The sequence below is a fragment of the Coffea arabica genome, chromosome 3c (assembly GCF_036785885.1).
Source record: "Coffea arabica cultivar ET-39 chromosome 3c, Coffea Arabica ET-39 HiFi, whole genome shotgun sequence".
Lineage (NCBI taxonomy): Eukaryota > Viridiplantae > Streptophyta > Magnoliopsida > Gentianales > Rubiaceae > Coffea > Coffea arabica.
The window spans coordinates 10121006-10144726 of record NC_092314.1 but is presented as its reverse complement, the minus strand read 5'-3'; the positions used below and the strand labels follow the sequence as shown (position 1 = coordinate 10144726).

Sequence of the window (23721 nt, the reverse complement as noted above, 5' to 3'; positions counted from 1 at the left end):
TTTTATTCCCAATTGGCTAAAGTGTTTGGACACGTTTTCACCTTTTCACTAAACAAGCTTATAAGAAAATAATTTTTGAAATGAGACACTTTAAAAATATAACGAAACTATAAAACCATGTACTTAGGTCTAAAAAGGCTAGAAAATATTATTCGTGGCAAAAATCTAAATAAGTAATTAATTTAGCCAAAATTAGGGATTTTAAAATAATAATTTTACGAGTCCTCACGTGAATTGAGTATTAATTCCTCCTTTAACCTTTCTTAATCTATTATTGATCGTTCTTAATTCTCCAATAAATAATACACTCCCGATTCAAGTATGGCCTAGAAAAACGTGCACCCGTCGTTCCGGACTAAACAAATTTTCGAAAAGCGAATTTTTCAACAAAACGCTTTAAAAATATAAAGAGGCGTCATTCCATATAAATGGAATTAAAATGGTCGAAATAAATAATTCGAAGAAAATTAGTGAATAATCATTTAAATATTCCAGTAATATTCTATAAAAATAAGAAAATTTTCGAGTTCTCACAGAATTTGTACCAAATTACCAAATACCCGATTTCAAATTACCGAATTGAATTTGAAATCGGTTATGAATTCGGTAAGAACCGAATTTGCTCATCCCTACTTGGGAACACTAGAATTTAGTGTGATTGATATAAGACGTTCATAATGTTCAATAATATTTATATACATGTCATTACAATGTAAAATAATTCAGCATCGACGGAGTCAAACTCAACTCCGTTCCCTCCTGAGAAAGAAACCGAAGTCCTTCAAATGGATATTTTGGATGCTATCAAGAGTTTGAATGGAATGGCATTCAGTGATCTGAACCCTTTATCTTTGTTCAAGATTTTTTTGGTGGAAATGCTTCATTTATACGAATTTGCCTAGCTAGTAAATAGTTCTATTATACTTCTACAATACGCGTTTATATGTATAGCACAAAAGAGGTTCTATAGTTCGTGTATTTCAAGAATATTTATACTTTTCGCCTAACCTATAAAAATATATAATAAATTCTTGATGCATTATACTTGTTTTTGGATGCATTATACTTTATGATTTATACTTTAAATTTTAAAAAGTGAGACAAGATAATGACGTACCTTTTGAGGTATATATCAAATGGTATTGTCAAATAACAAACTTTAGATGGATTATAAATATAAATGTAAAAAAGTGATAAAACTTTAATAAATCTGATGTCATATATACAAGGATCAGCATTAAATTTGATATAAAACTAGCATAATCATTCAAAATTATAGTAATTTCACTTGTATACCTAATTCTATAACATTTATATTTATTCATACTATTCATATATGAATTTATATGATATCCATAATAATGATAAACTCGTATTTTTGTACTACTAAACTTTTAATCATACATTTGAAAAAAAATTATATAATCTGTGTATACGTATCCCTCTTTATATCTATCTTTACTAGATATAGACTTGTTCAAAGTTGTTGGTTCTTTTAATTTACATTTGGACACGCAAAAAAAAAATAAAGAACTTCAAAGGAAGCTTGGCACTAGAAGAAACTATCCATTGCTGGTCCACAAGAATTAAAAAAAAAAAAAAACATGAAAGCTCACAAAACACGCATACGTTATAGTTCTTATAACAAATCAATTAATTAAGAAGTCTTAGATATGAAATGCCAACAATACTAACTTGGTCCCCGTATTAAAGTCAGATGAAATGCCAAATATGGAAAAAAAAAAAAAGCAACTCATAAAGTTGGACGAAGCAAGTTAAACTATCAGACTGATTTCTAAGCAAAACCCGAAATTGTAGAAGTCTTGTTACCTAATGTTAGAGCTGGTTTTAACGATTCATAAGGTTTACGAACTAAGTGATAAGAAGGAATAAATTCTACTAGACCTAATAAATGTCTAGTTCAAATTAAAATAGCAAACCAATTACTAGACGCCTTGGTAACCGTTAAAATTAATCATTGAGATTTAATATGAGGGGTTACAAAACTCATGCTTAGGAAATAAATGCAATGTAATTAATAATAATCCACTAGGAGGTGAACGAGTAAGGGAATTTTGGTGTCGAATAGCTTTGAGAATTAGCTACTATAATTTATTGAATTGGGAGACAAACTAACATGTGGAGTTATTAATAAGTGATAGTATTAAATATTTTTAAAATTTAAAGTATAGTTCGTAAAGTATAATGTATCAAGAATATATTACGTATTTTTATAGTTTAGTTGAAAGTATGAATATTTTTGAAATATATGAACTACACAAGCTTTTATTGTGTTATACTTTTAAATGTGTATTGTACAAGTGTAATAGAAGCCTTTACTAACTAGGAAAATTCGTATAAATGAAGGAAAAGTCTGAAGTAACGATAGTTATGGTAACGAAATTATTTTTACCTGATATAACAGGTAAAAATACTTTTAGCGACCATTTGATGACCTGTTATACTGGTCATCTAAATGAAATAGTACCTAAAATGGTGGTTAGTAAGTTTTGCATAAAGAATAGTAAGTTAACTCAATATATTAGTAACTTTTATGTCTCAAAAAGTAAATTTGAATAAATATGGAACTAACTTTGTTTTTTATGAAATAAAATATTACTCTATATCTGAAACTTAGTTTTTGGAGGGTAAGTTTAGTTCAAGTAATAGTAAGTTTTTATAGATTAATAGTAAATATTGTTGATAGATTAGTAAATTTGGTTAATCATCAAAACTTAATAGTTTGTGGCATAAATTTACTATTTTACTTAAAGAAACTTACAATTGTACGTATCATTTATAAATGTTATATGTTTGAAGCATTTTAAATATACTATGAAAACTTTTTTTTTTTTTTGCATATGACCTTATAAAATATGTAAGAATAATTTGTCATATTTTAAATTTTTTATTACGGGAAAATAAACAACTAAGTTCCCAAAATATAGAATATACCGACTTTTGACGGTTTGAGGGTGCGGCTAGGGTTGAGGGTGCGGCTAGATCTTCTTACCGGACATGGCGGCCTGTGGGCCGTCACACACACAGGCCAGTCAGTCTCCGGTTCAGAGGTCCTTTGCTTCGGTTCTGGCAGGCGCTTCGGATAAACCTGATGCCATAGCTTTAGGGGAGGTCTCTACCTTCAGAGGAGAACCTGCTTTGCGTATCTCTCGTAGGGAAATTGAGCAGCTTTCGGAACCGTTTCAGAATTCGTTGGTGGGGCGTTTCTCCTTCAACAGACCACCCATGGAAGTCATCAGAAAGTTCTTTCTGTCGCTGGGTCTCAGAGGGGACTGTAAGGTTGGCCTCCTCGACCAGAAACACGTTCTCATTCGTCCCGTTCTGGAGGAAGACTACACCCGTCTCTTTGCGCGGAGGATTTGGTATGTTAGCAGCTCGCCAATGTCGATTTCCAAGTGGTCGTTGGAATTTAAGGCAGATCAGGAGTTAGCCATAGCTCCAATCTGGGTTTGCTTCCCAGAATTGCCGATTCCTTTTTTCCAGAGATCCCAGTTAATCAAGCTCGCTTCTACGTTGGGCAGGCCCCTCAAGATTGACGCATCAACGTGTGATTTGCGCCGTCCGTCCGTTGCCAGAGTATTGGTGGAGGTAAACGTAGTGTCGACCCCTGTGCGTCGTATTTGGATAGGTGATGATCACTTCGGTTTCTGGCAGCCTGTTGAGATGGAGGGGTGGCCAGACTACTGTGGGTTCTGCAGCAGATTCGGCCATACAGAGGAGCAGTGTTTTCATAGAAATCCTTCCTTGCGCCCGGATCCGCAGCCTCGCGCTGCCCAGGCAAAAACACTGAAACATCGGCAAGTGTACGTTCCGAAAGTGGTGAATGGGAAGGAGTTGGCGGTGGCACCTGGCCAGGACCAGGTGTCGCGGGAGAGTGTGCAGGCGGCTGCTGTCGGTGAACAAGGACTGGCTGCTGGTACTGGTTGTGCGCTGCTCCAGTCGGAAGGAGCATTGGAACAGACTGATGCGGCAGTGAGTGCAGCGTCTCTGGAGCCTGTTGCAGATGACAATAAGATGGTACAGACTTTGGGTCTGGGGAGTAATGGGGATAAGGGGAAGGAGGGCAGGCTAGTTATTCAGTCGGAAGGAATGGGGAATGACAAGTGCGGCCACAGGAGTGCTGGTCACCTGTGGATTGAGCTGCAGGGCGGGTCTCGTATAGGCGCCGAAGAGGAGGGAAGCATACGCGTGACAAATTCTTTCGCTGCTCTAGGAGAGTTGGAAGGTGAATCCGCAGATGAGGAGCAGCGAGACAGGAGCCCTGTACGGTCAGCGTCGAGAGGTTGGAAACGGGACTGCCATCACCGAGGGCGTTCAGTGGATAGCGTGAGAGCTGTCTCAGTCTCGCTTGAAGAATTGAAGGCGTTTCAACGGGATTTCAATGCTAAGGCGCAACCAGTCCAGGGTGTTGACACTGTTTTGGACTCTTTAACTCTTCTTGAAGGGGATTTATGTAATGACTTGGAGGAGGATGATGCCGCCACGGTTCTAAGACGGAAACGGGGGAGACCAAGAAAGGGGGGCATGTGTGTACCCTTGGCGCAAGCTTCATACTCATTGCGGTCTCATGTTAGATCCGATTAATATGCTAGTTTGGAATATCAGATGGGCTTCCCGAAGGGACTCTTTGCGCTATCTGAAGAAGCTGTGCTACGATAACAAGGTTAGGTTATTATTTCTATTAGAACCAATGTCTGCGGAGTGTCAGTTGGAGGTGGTTCGGAGGTTTTTAAATTTTGATTTCTCAGCTCTTTATATTGGTGGTAAAATATGGGTGTTTTGGTCGTGCCTCTTACGATTTAGCTGTGTCGAGTACGCTGAGCAAATGCTTCATGCTCACGTTTCCTTTGGCTCTGGGGCATCCTTTTGGGTGTCTGCGATATATGCCAAGTGCACGAGGGTTGGGCGGAGGCCACTCTGGGAGGCAATGGAAAGTGTGGCTTCCTCGGTCTCACACAATCAACCCTGGGTAGCAGCAGGCGACTTTAATGTCATAGCTTCGGCAGCGGAGCGTGAAGGGGGGGCTCCAGCTAATGTTCGGAACATAGAAGAATTTAATGCTTCCATGTTCAAATGCGGGCTATCTACAATTGATTTTGATGGGTCTCGATTCACATGGACTAATGGGTCAGTCTGGCAGCGCTTGGATCGGGCGTTGGGGAATAGGCGGTGGTCCGAGGTCTATCCGCTTTCTAGGGTTTCCCATATGGCCAGAGGGAGATCGGATTACAGTCCGTTGTTGATTCGATGTGCAGGCTATAGGGCTACATCGTCTTGCTTTCGGTTTCTTAATGTTTGGCGCGGGCACCCCCAGTTCCGGGAGATAGTGTTCGCCGCATGGAGTAAGGAGGTCTATGGCATGGGGATGGTTAGATTCTACAACAAGCTCAAAACGGTGCGAGATGCATTGAAGCAATGGAACCGTGTGGTCTTTGGCAATGTCTCTTCTCAGGTGGCAGAGGCGGATCAGGAGGTAAAACAGAGGGAGGTGGAGTACGATTTGGTTAGAAGTGAGGAGTCGAAGATTCATCTTCATGAGGCCAGAGCGAGATACAATCGGGCCCTTTCCATGGAGTGTGAGTTTTGGCATCAGAAGGCAGGTATTAAATGGTTACAGGCGGGGGATGCTAATACTGCATTTTTTCATTCTTGGGTCCGCTAGCGTCGGAACTCGAATTTCATTTCCCGTATTAGGAAAGAGGAGGGGGGATGGCATGAAGACCTGCAGGAGATTAAGGACTCAGCGATATCCTTTTTTTCGGACTTGTTCGCATCCAACCGTCAGGTACAGGCCCTCACTGAGCTTCCTTTTGAGGTTCCTAGAGCCACCCAGGAGGATAATGAGATTATGAAACGTCTTCCTACGATGGAGGAAATCCATGAGGTAGTGTTTGGAATGGAGATACAGAGTGCTCCGGGTCCGGATGGGTTTGGAGCAGGTTTTTTCCAAAGCTGCTGGGACATTGTCAAGGATGACTTGCTTATGGCTATCCAGGACTTCTTCCAGGGTATGGAGCAACCCAGGAGCTGGTCCCACTCTATGGTGGTGCTCATCCCAAAAGTGGAGGGTGCATCCCACTGGCGGGATTTTCGGCCTATTAGTCTTTGTAATGTAACCTCTAAGGTTGTGTCTAAGATATTGGCCATCAGGATCAGCAATCTCCTCCCGAAGCTCATTTCACCATGGCAAACAGGTTTTGTTCCGGGGCGTGGGATAGTGGACAATGTTCTTTTGGCACAGGAGCTGATTTTAGACTTGGATAGGAGGTTGATTGACCCGAATTTGATCTTGAAGCTGGACATGGAGAAGGCATATGATCGGGTTGATTGGTCCTTTCTACTTTTTCTGCTTAGGCAGTATGGGTTTGAAGAGGTAGTAGTGGATTTGCTCTTTCGAACGTTTTCTAACACTTGGTTCTCGATCCTAGTTAATGGGGAACCAACGGGTTTTGTGAAGTCATTTCAAGGGGTGCGACAGGGTGACCCTCTTTCTCCTGCGCTTTTCTTATTCGTGGCGGATTTTCTTGGGAGAGGGCTGCAAAGGATTTTTGATTCCAAGGACAGTAGATACTTCGTTTCTGCTGGGTCGAAAGTGCCGTATTTAGCCTTTGCGGATGATATGGTCATCTTTACTCGATGCTCGCAGGATGCGTTGGTGTCCATTAAGGATTTTTTGCAGCTCTACCAAAGTTGTTCTGGTCAGAAGGTGAATATTGCTAAGAGTGCTTTTTACGCTTCGGCTAGGGCTACAGACACCCAGCGGGCCCTGGTAAGCACGACCCTGGGGTACCAGTGCCAGGTTTTTCCGTTCAGGTATCTAGGGGTGCCGATGATTCGCGGTAGGGTCACATGTGCAGTGTTTGATGCGTTGCTGGGCAAGGTTCGCCAAAAGTTATTCCATTGGAGCTCAAAGATGCTATCTATGGGGGGGAAGATTGTCCTTTTACGAAGTGTCCTGTGTTCCCTTCCGGTCTACTTACTCCAGGTACTCCAACCGCCGAAGGCTGTGCTGCTGCAGTTAGGCCGTCTGTGCAATGCTTTCTTGTGGGATACCTCTATTGAAAGCAAACGGATCCACTGGGCGGCTTGGGATAAGGTGTGCCGTCCGGTCGAGGAAGGGGGCCTGGGGTTTCGCCCATTTGAGGATGTCGCTAAGGCTTTCTCATGTAAGCTTTGGTGGAAGTTGAGGGAACGGGCATCCATTTGGGCAGAGTTCATGCACGTTAAGTATGTCAGAGGGGGGCATCCTCTTCTAGTTTCAGTTGACCGCCCGTCCCCAATTTGGCGCCGTTTGATAGAGGTGAGGGACCTCACGGAGGGGAATATCCGGTGGTGTCTGGGGGAGGGCTTAGTTGACTTTTGGCAGGATAGGTGGTGTACTGATGTTCCGCTCGCCAGGTTGGTGCCAGGCCCTAAGTCTCACAGGTTGGTAGGGGAATTTTTTCTTTCTGATGGTTGGGATGAGCAGTGGCTCAGAAGGCTGCTTCCGGGGCACTTAGTGTCGAAGATCTTGGAGCTGCGTATTTTTCCCAATATGCAAGACCAAATGATTTGGGCGGCGTCACCTTCGGGGAGCTTTACTGTGTCTTCAGCTTGGGACGTTCTTCGGTCAAAGCGTAATCGATCTGTTATTGATTCGCTGGTCTGGAGCTCGGTGGTCCCTCTGAAGGTATCCTTCTTTGTGTGGAGGTTGTTGCGTGGTTGGCTCCCCTTGGATGATCTCCTTCAAGGTAGAGGGTTGAGGTTAGCGTCAAAGTGCTACTGTTGTGGCCTAGCGCCAGAAACAGGAGACCATCTTTTTGTCTCGGGCCCTTTAGCGAGCAGGGTTTGGCGGCACTTCTCCTGCCGCTTTGGGCTGGTACTCCAGGGGAGTGGGGTGGCATCGAGGCTTTCATGTTGGCTCTTTTCTCACCGGTTTGTCTCACAGAATCATATTCGTGTCATCCTCCCGCTCTTGATCTTGTGGTTTATTTGGAAGGGCCGTAACAAGGCCCGCTTTGAGGGGATGAGTATGTCGTCAGATCAGGTAACCAACCAGGTGTGCGCATTGGTTGAGCAGTTGGGTAGGGGGGGCCTGTTCAAGTTGGAGTTCTTCAAAGGGGACACAGATTGCGACTGGGTGAAATTCGGTAAGGCCAAGAACAAATTGATACAGCTTCGAGCCTTTTCTTGGGTAAAACCTACAGGGCAAGCGGTGAAACTCAACACTGATGCTAGTGTGGTAAGCGGGCGGTCAAGTGGTGGAGGGGTGGTGCGCTCGGGTGAGGGTAATTTAGTGTTTGCCTTTTATAAGGAGTTTGGAGAGCAAGACGTTCTCTCCTCAGAGGCGTTGGCTTTGCTGGAGGGTCTTCGGTATTGCCAGGACAACAATCTCACGGGAGTCATAGCAGAAGTGGATTCTAGTACTTTAGTGCATCTCGTGTCCGTTAAGATGACGGCTGGCTGGCCGTTATGCAACACAATTAGGCATATTCGGTGCTTGGTGGCAAAATTGGGGGTGTCTCTGGTTCACACGTTCAGAGAGGCTAATGCGGTCGCCGACGCTTTGGCCTCCTCGGACCTACGAACGGATGCCCGATTTTTCAGTGAAAGAGCTCTCCCTTCTAAAGTTCGGGCTCTTTTGCAGTTAGACAGGTTGTCAACTCCGTATGTGAGAGTCTGTACGGTCTCAGGGTAGGTTAGTCACACGATCTATGTAATTTCTCTTTTCTTTGCCAATAAAGACCATATTTATGTAAAAAAAAAAAAAAAAAAAAAAAAGTTCCCAAAATATTTCACTTTTATTGTTTAAAAAATCTCAACTTGTTGGTTAAATTCAAAATAATTCTATTGTTAAAAATAGTTTTTCTCAAATTAACTTTCATGATTAGATGTGAGATATAAATATGGTAAAATATCTCTCATACATATGTCATGGATATTTCCGACTTTTAGTAAAAAAAAAATATTTTGTTGTTAAAATAACATTTATCATAGTGTACTAATTATTTTAGGACCATTTTATAGGTGAACTAAATTTAATTTAAATTATACAATAGATTATACATCTTATAATCTATTGTATAAAAGATTATACAATTTACAATCCCAAGGGTGATCTTGAGCGCTGTTGTCGACTGACGAGGGTGATTTCTTTAAGAGCTGGTCTCATCTCTGGCTGCTGAAGAGCACAGAGCAGCAATCATAACACACAGATTTCTCTTTGACATTTCACCAAACATCTTATATGCATTCATAAATTAATCACATTTAACTTAAACACCTAGTCTCAAGTCCTTTCCTAGATGCTTCATATGGCTATTAAGTATATTTTACCAGCAGACAATCAAAACTACAACCAAATCAAGGCTAGATGTTTCAGTGGACATTTTCAGCCCCAAAATTGCAATAAAATCTTCAAATTCTCAGCCTTGATTTCGCAAGAAAATCTTGACAAACAAAACAAATGAAATATAAATAAATTACAGCAATATAATCAAACGATTTCAAGAGGACATGATAGGCTAACCTCGTCACTGCTATTTTTCATATGCTCTTTGGTTGGCTACCACCGTCGCTAACCCTTTTATTGTGTCTGCATATGGCAGCACCCAAAAACAACCGATCGATGAGAAAGGATAGAGGGAAAGTGGGAACTGAAGATGAAAATTTGAAGTGGGAAAATTTATTCACTTGTCACCAAGAGAAAGTGTGGACCAAAGTGGAAACCTTTGCCTGGGAATTCAATCTTATGTTGAAACTGAGAACTAAGTAATAAGAAGGGAGATGACTTTAACAAGATAATATCCGAAAGTGGTTCAGGAACCCAAAACCATTTTTAGAAACTGGTAACTTTTTTACTTAAATATGAACATTTTTTACTTGTAGTATTAGTAAGTTTAATTCAAAAATAAGTAATTTTCGTCAAATAATAAGTAAATTAAATTACTCAAAGTGTAAATTTCTATTTCTGACTAAAACTTATCTTTCAGGCATAAACTTACTAGTTTTAATTAAAAACTTACTAAATTTAATATTAATTATTTTAATATAATATTTCAAAAGTCGCTAAAAAATTGGATCTGTCACTAAAGGTAATAGAAACCTGTAATAGTAGGTTTCTCTAATATCGTTACCATAACTATAGGCACTGTAGCATTGTCCATAAATGAAGCATTTCCACCAAAAAAAATCTTGAACGAAGATAAAGGGGAAAAAAAACAACATTCAGATCTCCAAATGGCATTCAATTCAAAATCTTGATGGCATCCAAAATATCCATTTTTGAGGGACTTTGTTTCCTTTCTCAGGAGCAGGATTGGGTACGTTTCACTCCGTCGATGCTGAATTCTTTCACATTGTAATGGCATGGCACGATGAAGAAGCACATATATACATATATTGAACATTCTGCACGTCTTATATCAATCACGCTAAATTCTAGCAGGTCCAAGGTACAGAAGTTTCTGACGTAACTGAGATAGAGATCATCAATTGTAGTAGATGATCACGTAGATTTATTTATTCAACATGACAACAACATAAGAAGAGCACTCGAACTGAGTACTCATTACATGCTTCCCCTGTTGATTCTACACCAATTCAAAGAGAAGCCGCACAAGTCTTTTACACATATAGGAAATCAACCATCAAACGCAAACACAACATAACATATTAAGGTAATAATATAGGTGTCACGGATCCTGTCTCACACCCTTATTTATTTAGCATTAATTTTTGACCTCATCTCCGGATGTAGCTTCAGTAGGTTAACAGCATCTTTGGCAATGTCCATTGTACCAGTAGCAGCAACCATGTCTGCAAGTCTCCTCAGCAGGTGGACAGCATCTTTGGCAATGTCCATTGTACCAGTAGCAGCAACCATATCTGCAAGTCTCCTCAGCAGGTGGACAGCATCTTTGGCAATGTCCATTGTACCAGTGGCAGCAACCATATGTGCAACGATCTTCGCCTGAACTGGAATCGTGGACACCAGTGGTTTTCACGCTTTTCTGATCTGTTTCAAGACACAAGGAGACATAAATATTTGGAGCTTTATCTTAAGCTGCGAACGTTAGGTGACCGGCTAGGCTGAAAATTTGCAAGATATATGCAAAGAAAAGAATACTATGGATTAAACAAAACAGTCCAGGCATATAAGATGGTGCGACTTGGATATGAATTATTTTGCTTTAAATTATAATTAGAAGCATTTAATTTGGTTTCGACGTTAGTTTAAGCTTTGGTGCGACACTATGGAACGTGTATCCTTACAGCAATACTATAAGGATGCATGAAAAATCAGATGTGCCACTAACCATTGATAGAAGCAACCCAATTTTACTTTTGCTAAACAATGAAAAGGATATTAGCACATTAATATGACTTGCTTGATAATATACAAATAGCCTTCCATAAAAATTCACATCCCAATAATGAGTCTCCAAATCTCCATTCATTTAAATATTTAGGTGCAGCAAAAAAAAAAAGGATGAAAGGAAAAAAAAAAGGGACTAGGTACCTGCAGCTGTTGCATCAGAGGAAATGAGGAGCACAAGTGCAAAGAGAACGCCAATAAGAAAGGGCAAATTTTTTGAAGATGCCATTTTATCACAATCTCACTCAAAATGTAAATAATGTGCTAAATTATTGATATCGAGTGACTAGTGCATTGAGTTGGTGCCCTATTTATAGGAACTAGGAGGGGAACGCCACGCCTTGCGTGGAATGAGTATTTTAGGGTTAATTTCAAAATCCTCCCTTGAGGGTTTTCATAATTTCACTCGCACCCTTGTTATATCCAATAATACAATGAGCTCCCTTCTGATGTTGATGGGACCTAATGTCAATATCATTAGGGGCAAATTGACCATAATGCTCTCACTAAAATATCTTTTTTAAAAATTATCTTAGAAGCGCAATATAATCTTCCAATCTTACCAAGATACCATCAAAACCTGGTGCCAAAATTTAACAACTTTGCTAAAAGTAATTTCTCTGTTGGTTGGTGGAGAAGAGCTTTAGGAGCTGAACTTTAAGCTCCGAAAATCTTTAATTGGTTGAAGGAATATTGCTGCCAAAAGTGCGTTATTAGCTATATTCCCTGATATCTATGAAAGGTAAAAGGTGGAAAATTTTTTAATTTAATGGTATGGTACCATGAATAAACTCGTCAAGTTGATAAGATGAACATTCTGGCCATAAGATATGTTTAAATGTAGCCAGTAGACATGACGAGTCATTTGAGGTCCACACCATGAATATCTTGATGTTATATGAGCAATTTATGATGGATAATGCCATGCATTATTGTTCTTTCTATAATGTGAAAATGGATGAAATATACATAGCTGGTGAATTAATTAGACTGAATGGATTTTGATATGTGAGTACGACTTTCTGATTGGTTGCTCATTTTTTACCTTCTAGGACAATCTCCCAAAATAAGTTTCTATGGTGTTTCATTGTTGAATCACGAACATTCCTATAGTAAAAATTTAGTCTTAAATCAGGTTGAACTAATTATATGGAGGGAAAATTTTAGATACTAAGCGACTGATTCACTCCTCATTTTGTCATGCGTAGTCCCAAAAGGAAAAAAAAGGCTTAAGTGGCTAATTAGTTTGTTAATAAAGACCGTATAAGATCACCTGCAAAAGTAAGCTGTTGTATTATCTCTTTGATGAGTTTTTATCATGAACATTTTTTAGGGAAAATTAATCTTCAATTATCTTGGACTACATTGTCTTAAATTAGTTAAGTTTTTGCGGTAGAAAAAAGAAATATGTTGTACAATATAAATTCACTTATCTAGTTAGATTACTTTTTTGGATGCTTTTATCTGTTGACCACTAATTGAAATCCACCGTGAATGTTGAACAACTAAGATGGGAACTGTTTCTGCTCATGACATTATTGTGCATTAATTTTTTTTGGTTGCTGTGTGATCGATGAATTTCTATAACTGTACAAGGTCGATCGTAATAATAATTTGCTTGGAGTACTCCAGGGGTCGAACCTGCAGGAGTGAGTTAATTTTTCCTACTTTAATTCCTCTAATAAAAATAACAAAATTTAAATTCAGAGGGTTTTTAATCACTAATTAAATAAATAATCAAATCAAACAAGATATAGGTGAGAAAACAATTAGCAAAAGACTAGAGTTTTAAATTTTGATTTCGAATTGGAATTATATATCCAATTATTTTCTTAACAAGTCAAAGATGTATCACGGAAAAGTACTTTAGATTATCTCTCAATACTTCTAAATTTGTCTAATGAAATCTCACGTTGCTCTCGAGATCATAAGTATATAATTAAATCCTTTACAATATTAGGTGATATAATTATGCCATACAATGTTTAACCCACTTTCATGATTATATTAAGTATGTTTATCTATCTAATGTACGGTTGTACATCACTTCTTAACTCAATACAAATCCTAAAAGCATATCTATAGTGGCAAAACATAAACATGTAATAAAGGCAAGATAAATAAATCTAAGCAAAAGCAAATAATTTATCTAATTAAATCTCCTTCACAAAATCCTAACTTTAGATATAAATGAGTTCAACATATTCATAGATAAATCCAAGAATTCAAATGAAAGACAAAATAAGAAGTTAAAAGTAAGAAAACTTCTCAATTTTTCCCCGCTTCAATCTCCATCTTGAACTTCCTTTGATTCTTCAACACTTCCATTGTGATCTCTCAAGAAAAGAAGGTATAAAAATGATGAACTAACGTTAGCCAAATGCTTTCTAATCTAAAAACATCCTAGAATGTCCTATTTATAGTCTCTCAAAGTTGTATCCGAAATATGGTAAGAATGGGTCTTGAAAACTTACCAAAATCGAGTTTGAGTGGGTTTTCCAATCATTAGAACTAGAAGAAGTCCTCGCAAAGTCCCTTTCAATGTTTGGCGTTGGACATAGGATCCACCCACGGATCCTTGTGTCTTGGCATTCTTCCCCTTTTGTTGCGTTTTCGATTCATTTCCTCCTCAATCGCATGCTTTTCCCACAAAAACCAACATATACTTAAATTAGGCAACATCCATTCAAATTATAGCTCAAATACAACCATTCATTGACAATTAATAAATACAAACCACTATAATTTGTAGCTTATCACTGTGCTTCACAGCTTTGGACTATTTCACTGCTCTGCGAAATGGTCTATTCAATTTGTTCATTCACTAAGACTTTTATGCTATTTCCATTCAAAAGCAATAGTATAATTAGCAATGGTCATGTGATAATAACGATCAGAGACTCAAAAAGGGCTCTGCTATGCTTTTGCCTCCAACCACATGCAAAGCATCCAAAATTGAAGTTCAGTGTATAGAATAGAAAAGTGATTCAACTTCGGAGGGACAAAGTGAAGTTTGTCCTATGTTACAATATTTCTTTTAGGGTCTACAAGGGTAAATGTGGAATAAAATGTGATGATACCATTTCTTGTCAATTTATTCCATTTCTTTTACCTATATGGGCTGAATTGGTCACAACACTAGTTAAAGTAAGAGTGGTCAGCGTAATATTGAAAATAAGAGGGGTACTAGCTGAAATTGTCCAAAACTTCAGGAAAGGTCTATGAAATTATCCAATAGTTTAAGTAGCTGTGCCTGTTGCTTGTACAAGAGCGTCTTTTCTCTGTTTCCTTGAACGAGCTAAGAATAGTCGTCGAATTCCACACTTTTATTATTATTGACTAATGAAGCGTCCACGTCTCAAGTCTCCGGACGCAGGAATAAAGAATTTATTGTCCTTGTACAAGTTGCAGCCTTGAACAAGTCTCCGGACTGCTAAAGTTGATTATTGAACTAATGATAATTAAGAATGATAAGATAATGTGGCCATTTCTCAATCAATCTCCTTTTTATTGTTTGTTTAAGTAAGATAGACGTTCCTGTGAATATCATCATTTAAAAATATTTTTTGTATTGAGTGAATTGGACTGCCCTTAAAAATATCATCACTCAGCATTGCTTATTCATAGATGCAAGTAGGTTTTCGATACAATAAAAGAGTTGACTGAAAAGATCCCTTGTCTTGAGATGTAGTACTCGTTGCAAGCTAGTCAGATTTTTCCAATTTCTTGTTTGAATATATGAAAAATTCTAGCTTGGGGTTATTTGAAATTGTTAAATCTAAGGAGCCCTGTTGTTCTCGTCAATTCTTCGAATCAACTCCAAATTCATTAATATATTTGTGTTTATGGAACATTTTGTTGAGTAGGTAATGAGATTGAAGGATGGTTTCAAGAAATTCATATATTTGGGATATATTTTGAAATTTATTGTACATTTACCTTGAAGATCAGAAGAAAATTGAGGCAGAATTGAATTATTACTAAGAATGGTGAAGGGACTTAGCATTAAGCTAAATCTAGAACAAAGGCTAATTTATTTTGAGGTGGATATTGAAGCAGCTGACATCAAATGGATCTGGCTGCTTAAGTCTTTATCTTAAAGTACTTAATTTAGCAATGCTCTCCATTTTAGCAATGTACTTAATTTACCTTAATTTAGCCTAGGGCATGCTTGATACGCAGCATTTGTGATCTTCCTAAAACTAAAACATTAAAGGATAAAAAATAATCATACAGATTACTAACAGTATTTTGATTACTATACTTTAGCTTTTATATTTAAGGATATTGATGGTGCATTGACAATCTAATCTAATCTAATACTATATAAAAGTGTTGATGGATGCTCAGGGAAACAAATTGTCAACCAAGGGTACTTAGATTTCAATAGAGGGAGATGATGTCTTCGAACAGGAGCATTGACCACAAGGTCCTCATTTTTTTGCTTTTTATTTATTTATTTTTTGGTTTTGACGATTGCTTAGTGAAAAACTTAGAAATTAGAGATTTTGAATTCAAATTCCCCTTCCACCCCTCTATTGCTTAAATTCCATCCTTCCTTTATTTGAAAAAAATCTAAGACAAAAACACTAAGATTTAACAAAAGAATGAAAGTTGGGATTGTGTCATCATGCTTGTATATGATGCCTTGATGAAATTATTAATCTATAAAGTTTACCATATAACTTCTCATTTTCATCATATCGTTACCATTATCTAGATTCTGAACTACTCTGCTTTCAGGACATATAAACATAAATATACCTAGCTTCTAGTAAGTTATTTGTCACCATCCAAGCCCATGGTTGGCCTAAGTAATTTTTGTGTCGAAATTCACTGTCCCGAAATGGTTATTCCAAATAACTAGTAACTTATGAGACCAAATCTTATATATATCAATCCTTTTCGCCTCCCACTTCCAACGTGGGACAAGGGGTATCACATTATTACTTACTAACATATTTTCTTTTTCCTAAACGTGAAAATTATATCCAAAAAACCTACAAAATATCAAATTATACAATTAATTTCACAATCTGTATTTGTTGTGTAAGTGATAAGTGACTAATTTACGTAATAATTGAATGACATTTTATATCATTTTTAGTCACTTTGGTTATATTATTGGAAGAAAATGAATCATTTTGGCTATAATTGGTGAAAAATGTTTTTAAGTGATTAAATGAGGTTTTATCACTTTTAACTTGCATTTTGTGCATTTTTTACAGTTTTGATATATTTTCGTATTTTGGCTATAACTTGAGCTACAGTGATCGGATTGAGATGATTCTTGAACCGATAAGAGATAGATCTACAACTTTGGTGAAGACATCAAAATCCAATTCTAAGGTTTTCCAGGTCAAAAATCCAAATTACAGTAGCTAATTTCTATTAGTCGAAACTGAAATAGGACATTGAGCAGTTAAGGGTATTTCAATCATTTCTTAGCCTACACAAATCCAAATGAGGTGATTCTTGATGCATTGGAAAGCTAACTTAAAGTGATACAAGTTTTATGTTTTGGTCAAGAGTTAAATCATCTTCTATCATCAAGAAAAGTTCAGTTGAAGTTGAGGAAAAATCGGACCAGAGCTGGAAATTGAACAGAAACTGCACAAAAGGTCATTGTAGCAATCTGGTCGGAACTTAGCCAGATTTCTGTTAAAAAAGGCTGCTCTGTACGCGGACAACTTGGTTTCTCTTCCAATAAGTTACATGTAATGCTAGACATGTGACAAACATTACCAACTGTAAGGGAAAAAGTGTAGGCCTCATTTCTTGACCACTTTCATGTTTATATAGCCAAAACTTACAAGATTCAAGGAGGGACATACGGGAGAAAGTTTGGAGTCTGCAGAAATGTAGTTCTTCCATTTTATGAGTGTTAGGTTAGTATAGTATAAGATAGTTAGCTAGTTAGTTCATCCATCTTGTTTATTTGCTAGATGAAGAAGAGGTTGGAGGATGAAGAAGGCGAGGAGATGAACTCATGTGACAAGGGTTACATTCCTTTCCAACTCTTTATCTTTTGTACTTCATTCCAAGTTTAGTTAATATACAAGTTATGGATTTATATATTATTATGTGTTTCTAAAGTTTATGTCTTGGGTTTGGTTGAACTTTCTATAATTGCTAGTGTTTATTATTTGGCTATTTGATGCTATTATTTTGAGCAAGTTATTTAGCATTTTAGCTCTTTAAACCATGATTAATCTAGTGTCATTAATTGTGATTACCTAAGGTGTTGTTTCTGCAATGAAAATTGAGATTTAACACTGGTTCAAGAAGTGCTAAACATGGGGAGTACACTCACATGAGAATAGAGGTGCACCTATGTGGTTTTAGTGATTCATTTCATATAATTTCACAAAAGAAATGAACTTGTAGCTAATTTCATAACCATGAGAATATGTATGGATTAATTATGAGTATAATTGATTCACTACGAAAGTAGGATTCATATGCATAAGGAAATTACACCATAGCTAGCCAAGATAGTAGTTCTCAATGATCTAAAAATAACATTTGCATGAGTAATTAGGGAATACCATAACCTAAGGAGCTTTCATTTGTTATTTTCTTGTATAAGTTCAGTAGGTTTTACTTCTTATAATTCATTAATAGTCTAAATAATAGAGAAGCTTTAGTAGTGCCGGTAATTGTTCAATCTTTTTCGTGGGATCAACCCGATATATACCATTAACTACTAGTTGACCTCTATACTTGCAGTGAAACGGGTGTATTTCGGATTTTTTAACTTGTACGTATAGCAAAAGCCCGTCAGTAAGTGCGTATAACTATTAGAGGTAATATCTATATTTTACCATGGAGTTGAAACTGATAATTGAAGATGCCCTAAATCAGTAGAATGTAAAAATGCTGAATTTGCCTAGAGGCACTATTGTTTCAAAGTTCTAACCCCTTGGATTTTCAACTTTGGATTTCATATTCAGTTCGCATTGATGCGTTTGATAAAATTAAAATCTAAAATTTGAAATTTGAATTCATTAAATTATTAAATTGTTATGTATTAAATCTGATACATTTGAGTATATATCATATTAAGTGATAAGTGAATAACTTATCACTTGTCTTTAGGAGCAAGTTTTATCTAGAAAATTTAGTACCACTTAATTTATTCAAATATTCAAATTTTGGTTATCAAACGTGTTTGAACATGTTAAAATCTGAATCTATTAAATTTAAGTGCTGAATTAGGTTATCAAACAAAACCGTAATTTGAAGTTTGAACAAGAGAATTGCAACAGAGGATAATGATCACAAGCTAGGATGCTTCATTCATTTCTATAGAGATAATTACATCCGCTATAGATATCCTAACTAAAAAAGTAATTAAATAAGGTTTAATTTATTCCTTCTTCTTTTTTTCCCAATTAATAAATCTAGAAGTAGCTAGAGTGGGAACCGGAAACAGAAAAAATCAAAACTATGCAATTTATCACCAGCTCAAAAAATTTAAATGCGTGCAATTATGGCAATTGATTCATTATTCTTGTTGTGGGGGAACATGTACAGACATGCAGCCATCGCTGGAGGAGGAGATTGAGATGAGAATTTTCAGCTTTTGGGAGAGTACAAGAAAAAAGAATGTCATGCATGACGCAGAAATCATTGGCATGGTCATTAATTTAATCTTATTAAATTAAAATTATACAAGTTGAGAGCCATCCCCAACCTCGTCGGTTGGGAATAAATCATCCACTAAGGAAACAGTAGTTGGTGGTACTATAAAGCCCCACCAAATTCCAATCTTAGATGGCATTAAAGCTCTCATCTTTAGTATCACCTTCAGTAGTTCGTCGCCGATTACCACTAGTAGGTACTTTCTGTGTCCTAAGCTTCGGTCTTTCCAATCTCTGCCCCTCTTTTAATCCCTCCTCTAAAACGGGTTGTGCTCAATCCCTCCACTTTCTCCCAATCTTGGGATCAAAAGTTGGTAGTAGTGTTCATAGTACAAATAGGATAAGGATGGAAGCAAGCAGCAGAACTGTTCCCAGCATTGTTGTCTATGTCACTGTTCCAAATAAAGAAACTGGCAGAAAGCATAGTTAAAGAAAAGCTTGCAGCCTGTGTAAACCGAGTTCCAGGAATAGAGTCTGTTTATGAGTGGAAAGGGGAGGTGCAGACAGATCCTGAAGAGTTGCTAATAATTAAGACTAGGGAATCACTTTTGGATGCTCAGACAGAGCATGTCAAGGCGAATCACGAATACGAGGTGCCAGAAGTGATCGCCTTGCCCATAACCGGTGGCAACCTCCAATATCTTGAATGGATAAAGAATAGCACAAGGGACTGAACTCGTTAAAGCCAAGACTATATACAGGAATATGCATTGTTTCTTGGAATAAATAAATTCCCTTTTGGTTGTATATATAGCACTTTGTGCATACTGTCGCATGAGCAGCGGATGTTTTTGTTGCCTTTGAATAGATTGGATTGGATATTGTTTGCCTGAACCACTGTACGTTTGACGCATCCATGACCTGTTTTTCAAAAAAAAAAATACAAGTTGAGATATAATTACAACTTGCATATGAAATACTTCCAACGCTCAATAAGCAACCATCTCCATCTACATCTTAACAATGGTTCCACATTTTTCGATCTTATCATTGACTCTTAGAATTTGATTGAGCTTGAAATCAAATTTCATTCTCGAAAAACTTGTTTCTTTTTCCTTGGTGATCTGTTCGCACTTGTGCTCCTCACTTCCTCTGAGGTTCCAACTCGACTAAGTGTTTATTTCATTGTTTTGTATTTGTTTTCTTTTCCTTTCGGTTGTTCCAATCGAATTCTACTCAACATATTGGGCCCATAGGAAGTTAGTAAGGGGATGAGTGTATGATTAAAAATATTAGTGTAATTTGAGAGGAAAAATGAGAGTTGAATCAGAGTCCTCGTATTCACCTAATTAGTGTTCCTATCGATCAAGTTGGATTTTAGGGACCATTGCAATATAATTTCACATCTCTAACATTGTGACCTTACATAGGTAATGGGATCACATTACCAAATTAAACTTGGTAATGGAGAACTTAAACTCCCTACCCATCAATCAAAATTGAATCACATTCGAGGTTGTGACAGAATACCCCATGGATTGATCAAACTCAAAGGTGGCGTAAAACTCTCTAACCAATTCAACAAAAGTAGGACATTGTATTTCGGCATAAGAAGGCCAGCCTATGGCAGTAAACATTTGTGCAATATTCTCAAAGATATTCAAAGAAACCATGATGGGAGGGTCAAGATATTTACAAGGAATAATTTGCCACTCATAATAATTAGAGTATCTTTGCTTATCGACGGCTTTGGTGAGAGCCAAATTACCTCCAAAGTGGGACAGTGAGGAGATATAGACCCCCTTGTCCCTACCTAAGCATGCCCATTTACCCGAAAAAGAAGGATGGTAGAAGGGTCTGTCATGGGTATAGTTGGTTGGGATGGGGGAGTGGTTTTAGTCATAGGGGTGTTGGCCTTGGTGGTCTTTTTTTTCTTAGCCATTTAGATAACTAAATCCAAAAATAGCTATAAACAACAATTCAGACAATGGCGAAATACGAGCCTCTAATGTTTGCCAAACGACTAAAGATAGCCAAGCAATCTCAAATCAAAGTGTACAGTAAAGAGCCAAGAGATGTGACACTATTTAATAACAAAACTAGAAATGTAAGAACAATACCTCCTATCAATATCAACAATTAGCAATTGGCAAGTAAGTAGCGGCAATTTCACCACAGTTTATAACCTCCAATCAGCATTGAATCCCCATGGATGCAAAATAGTAGTGCAAGTTAGTGGTCATCATCAGAAAACAAGCAAATGTCAGGTAGTGCCAATCCAACAATTCGAGGAATACCCAATCAACAAATTAAATCAACCCTGCAAAAAGAAATTCTAATAAACTCCGAAGTAGCAACCCAACAATATTTAAAAGAGAAGGACAAGAATACCAAAAACTGGGTCAGTAGAAACAAGACAACAGAGAAAGTGCGGAGCGATGGCTGTCGCTGGCAGAGGATGGACGTTCATGGTGGTTCAAGCAGCGGTGAATGGCACAATAGCGAGCAACGACGAAACTAGAGATGGGCAATGGCAAAACCAGTGACAGGCTTTGACGAATAGCGAATACAGCAAAGGTAGTAGAGACAAACTAGCGAATTGCGACAGCAATGGACGGTGGGGCGATGAACGGCGTGCAAGCAACATGTAGAGTTTTGGCCATGCAGTTGAGGAAATGAAAGAGCGAAATAAAGAAAGAAAAAAAGAAAGAAGAAAGAAAGAAAGAAGGAAAGGAAAAGAAATAGAAAAGGGAAAAGGCAAAGGAAAGAATAAAAAAAAGGAAAGCAAAAAAAAGAAGAGAAAAGAAAATTCTTTTGGGTTCAATTGGTTTTTTTTCCCTTGCTAGGACAAGACGCGGGCACGTCTTATTGGTTGAAACTCTTTTGATGATAAAGTCGGCTAATTACGAGTTACAACATACCCTCAAGACGTGGGCATGTCATGTTGGTCCATAGTTTTCTAATGATGGAATTGGATATTTGTGCATTACCACATGCCTTTAAGGCGTGGGCACGCCTTGTTGGGAGAAAGTCACCTAACCAATAAAACATTAAAAATTAAAATTAAAATACCAAATTTGAAAAACCTAAGATAAACATAGTGAAACACATAATATTAGTGAACAAACAATAAAAAAAGAATTTGATTGCCTCCCAATAAGCGTCTTGCTTTAATGTTTTTGATTAGACATGGTCGAATATTGTTCAAGCAGCATAAGTGGGATCTTCAAGATTTATTATCTCCACCTTCTCCATTGAAACACTTTCATAATAGGGTTTAAAACAATGACCATTAACCACAAATTTCTTAGCTATTTGCATATTCTGAATTTTCACTGCGCCATAGTGAAAAATATTAATCACAACAAATGGACCAGCCCAACGAGAGCGTAAGTAACTTACCTAGAAAGAGCTTTAGACGAGATTGATAGAGAAGAACTCTTTGCCCAACTACAAATGATTTCCTTGCAACTTATTGGTCACGAAAAACCTTAATCTTCTCTTTATATAGTGTTGCATTCTTGTAAGTATTATTCCTCAACTCTTCCAATTCTTGTAATTGAAGTTTTCTATGTATTCCAGCCTCATCAAGATCCATGTTGCATTTCTTGATCCCCCAATATGCTTTGTGCTCGAGCTCAACCGGTAAATGACACGGCTTCACAAATACCAACCTATAGGGAGATATACTTATAGGACTCTTATCGACTGTCCTATAAATCCAGAGTACATCGTTCAATCGTGAACTCCAACCCTTCCTATCAGAGCGAACCATCTTCTCCAATATATATTTAATTTCCCTATTCGAAATCTCTGCTTGACCATTTGTTTGGAGGTGATAGGATGTAAATACCTTATGAGTCACTCCATATTTACGAAATACAGCCGCCATCATTTTATTGCAAAAGTGTTTTTCTCGATCACTTACTATAATTCGTGGTACCCCAAAATGAACAAAAATATGTGATTGAATGAAATCTGTAACCACTATAGAATCATAAGCTTGGGTGGCTTTTGTTTTTATCTACTTGGACACATAATCTACGGCCAACAAGATGTAAAGGAAACCAAAAGATGAAGGAGATGGACCCATAAAATTAATATCCCATGTATCAATAATTTCACAAAAAAATCATAAGGGTTTTTAGTATCTAATTTTTATGACAAATATTTCCTACCTTTGACATCTATTACATGACTTACGAAACAAGTATGTATCTTTGAAAATTGTGGGCCAATAAAAATCGCTTTCCAATACTTTACGAACTGTTCTTTGTGGTCTAAAATGGCGTCCACATGCATAAGAGTGATAAAATAGTAAAATAGAATTAAATTCACTCTTACTTACACATCTGCGCAGTACTTGATCTGCACATTGCCACTATAAATAGGGGTCATCCCATAAGTAATACTTAGCATCACATCTGAGCTTATCTCATTTTGTTTTTTACCAATGTGCAAGCAATTGATTAGTGGTCAAGAAATGAATAATATCCGCATACCAAGGAAGAGAGGGATTAACAGAAAATAGTTGCTCATTAGGAAAAGTTTTCCTCAATATAAAATCATCCTTGACAATCGACAATCGACTCAAATGATCGGCAACTAAATTCTCTTCTCCCTTTTTATCACGAATTTTCAAATTGAACTCATATAGAAGCAAAATCCATCTTATCAATCTTGGTTTAGCATCCTTCTTAGTCATTAAGTACCGTAGCGCTGCATAGTCAGAATACACAATCACTTATCTTCTAATAAATA

At 37.4% G+C, this 23721-nt stretch overlaps 3 protein-coding genes and 1 pseudogene across 3 annotated transcripts; 2 read left to right on the top strand and 2 right to left on the bottom strand.

The window, feature by feature from the left end:
• Positions 1 to 4606: 4606 nt before the first annotated feature.
• On the top strand, positions 4607 to 8698 carry LOC140037796 (uncharacterized). The gene is made up of 2 exons (XM_072082921.1): positions 4607 to 5494; positions 5684 to 8698. The coding sequence occupies exons 1-2, from the start codon at positions 4607 to 4609 to the stop codon at positions 8696 to 8698; spliced, it is 3903 nt and encodes a 1300-aa protein (XP_071939022.1).
• Positions 8699 to 10463: 1765 nt separating this feature from the next.
• LOC113702852 (CYC02 protein-like) lies at positions 10464 to 11653 on the bottom strand. The gene is made up of 2 exons (XM_027224010.2): positions 11522 to 11653; positions 10464 to 11017 (listed from the first exon to the last, which is right to left on the bottom strand). The coding sequence occupies exons 1-2, from the start codon at positions 11604 to 11606 to the stop codon at positions 10770 to 10772; spliced, it is 333 nt and encodes a 110-aa protein (XP_027079811.1). The 5' UTR covers positions 11607 to 11653; the 3' UTR covers positions 10464 to 10769.
• Positions 11654 to 19068: 7415 nt separating this feature from the next.
• Positions 19069 to 19857, top strand: LOC113703194 (protein CutA, chloroplastic-like; annotated as a pseudogene).
• Positions 19858 to 22164: 2307 nt separating this feature from the next.
• Positions 22165 to 22852, bottom strand: LOC113704566 (uncharacterized). Its single transcript, XM_027226457.1, has 2 exons — positions 22451 to 22852; positions 22165 to 22362 (listed from the first exon to the last, which is right to left on the bottom strand). The coding sequence occupies exons 1-2, from the start codon at positions 22850 to 22852 to the stop codon at positions 22165 to 22167; spliced, it is 600 nt and encodes a 199-aa protein (XP_027082258.1).
• Positions 22853 to 23721: the final 869 nt, after the last annotated feature.

Bases quoted from the DNA above. Each gene is read 5' to 3' on its own strand.
- LOC140037796 (XM_072082921.1), top strand. From the start codon at position 4,607: ATGCTAGTTTGGAATATCAGATGGGCTTCCCGAAGGGACTCTTTGCGC. The intron at 5,495-5,683 runs GTAAAACAGAGG...TGGGTCCGCTAG, and splicing joins TGGCAGAGGCGGATCAGGAG to CGTCGGAACTCGAATTTCAT.
- LOC113702852 (XM_027224010.2), bottom strand. From the start codon at position 11,606: ATGGCATCTTCAAAAAATTTGCCCTTTCTTATTGGCGTTCTCTTTGCA. The intron at 11,018-11,521 runs GTACCTAGTCCC...GTCTTGAAACAG, and splicing joins CTCTGATGCAACAGCTGCAG to ATCAGAAAAGCGTGAAAACC.
- LOC113704566 (XM_027226457.1), bottom strand. From the start codon at position 22,852: ATGGCGGCTGTATTTCGTAAATATGGAGTGACTCATAAGGTATTTACA. The intron at 22,363-22,450 runs GTTTTTCGTGAC...AGCTCTTTCTAG, and splicing joins TATATAAAGAGAAGATTAAG to GTAAGTTACTTACGCTCTCG.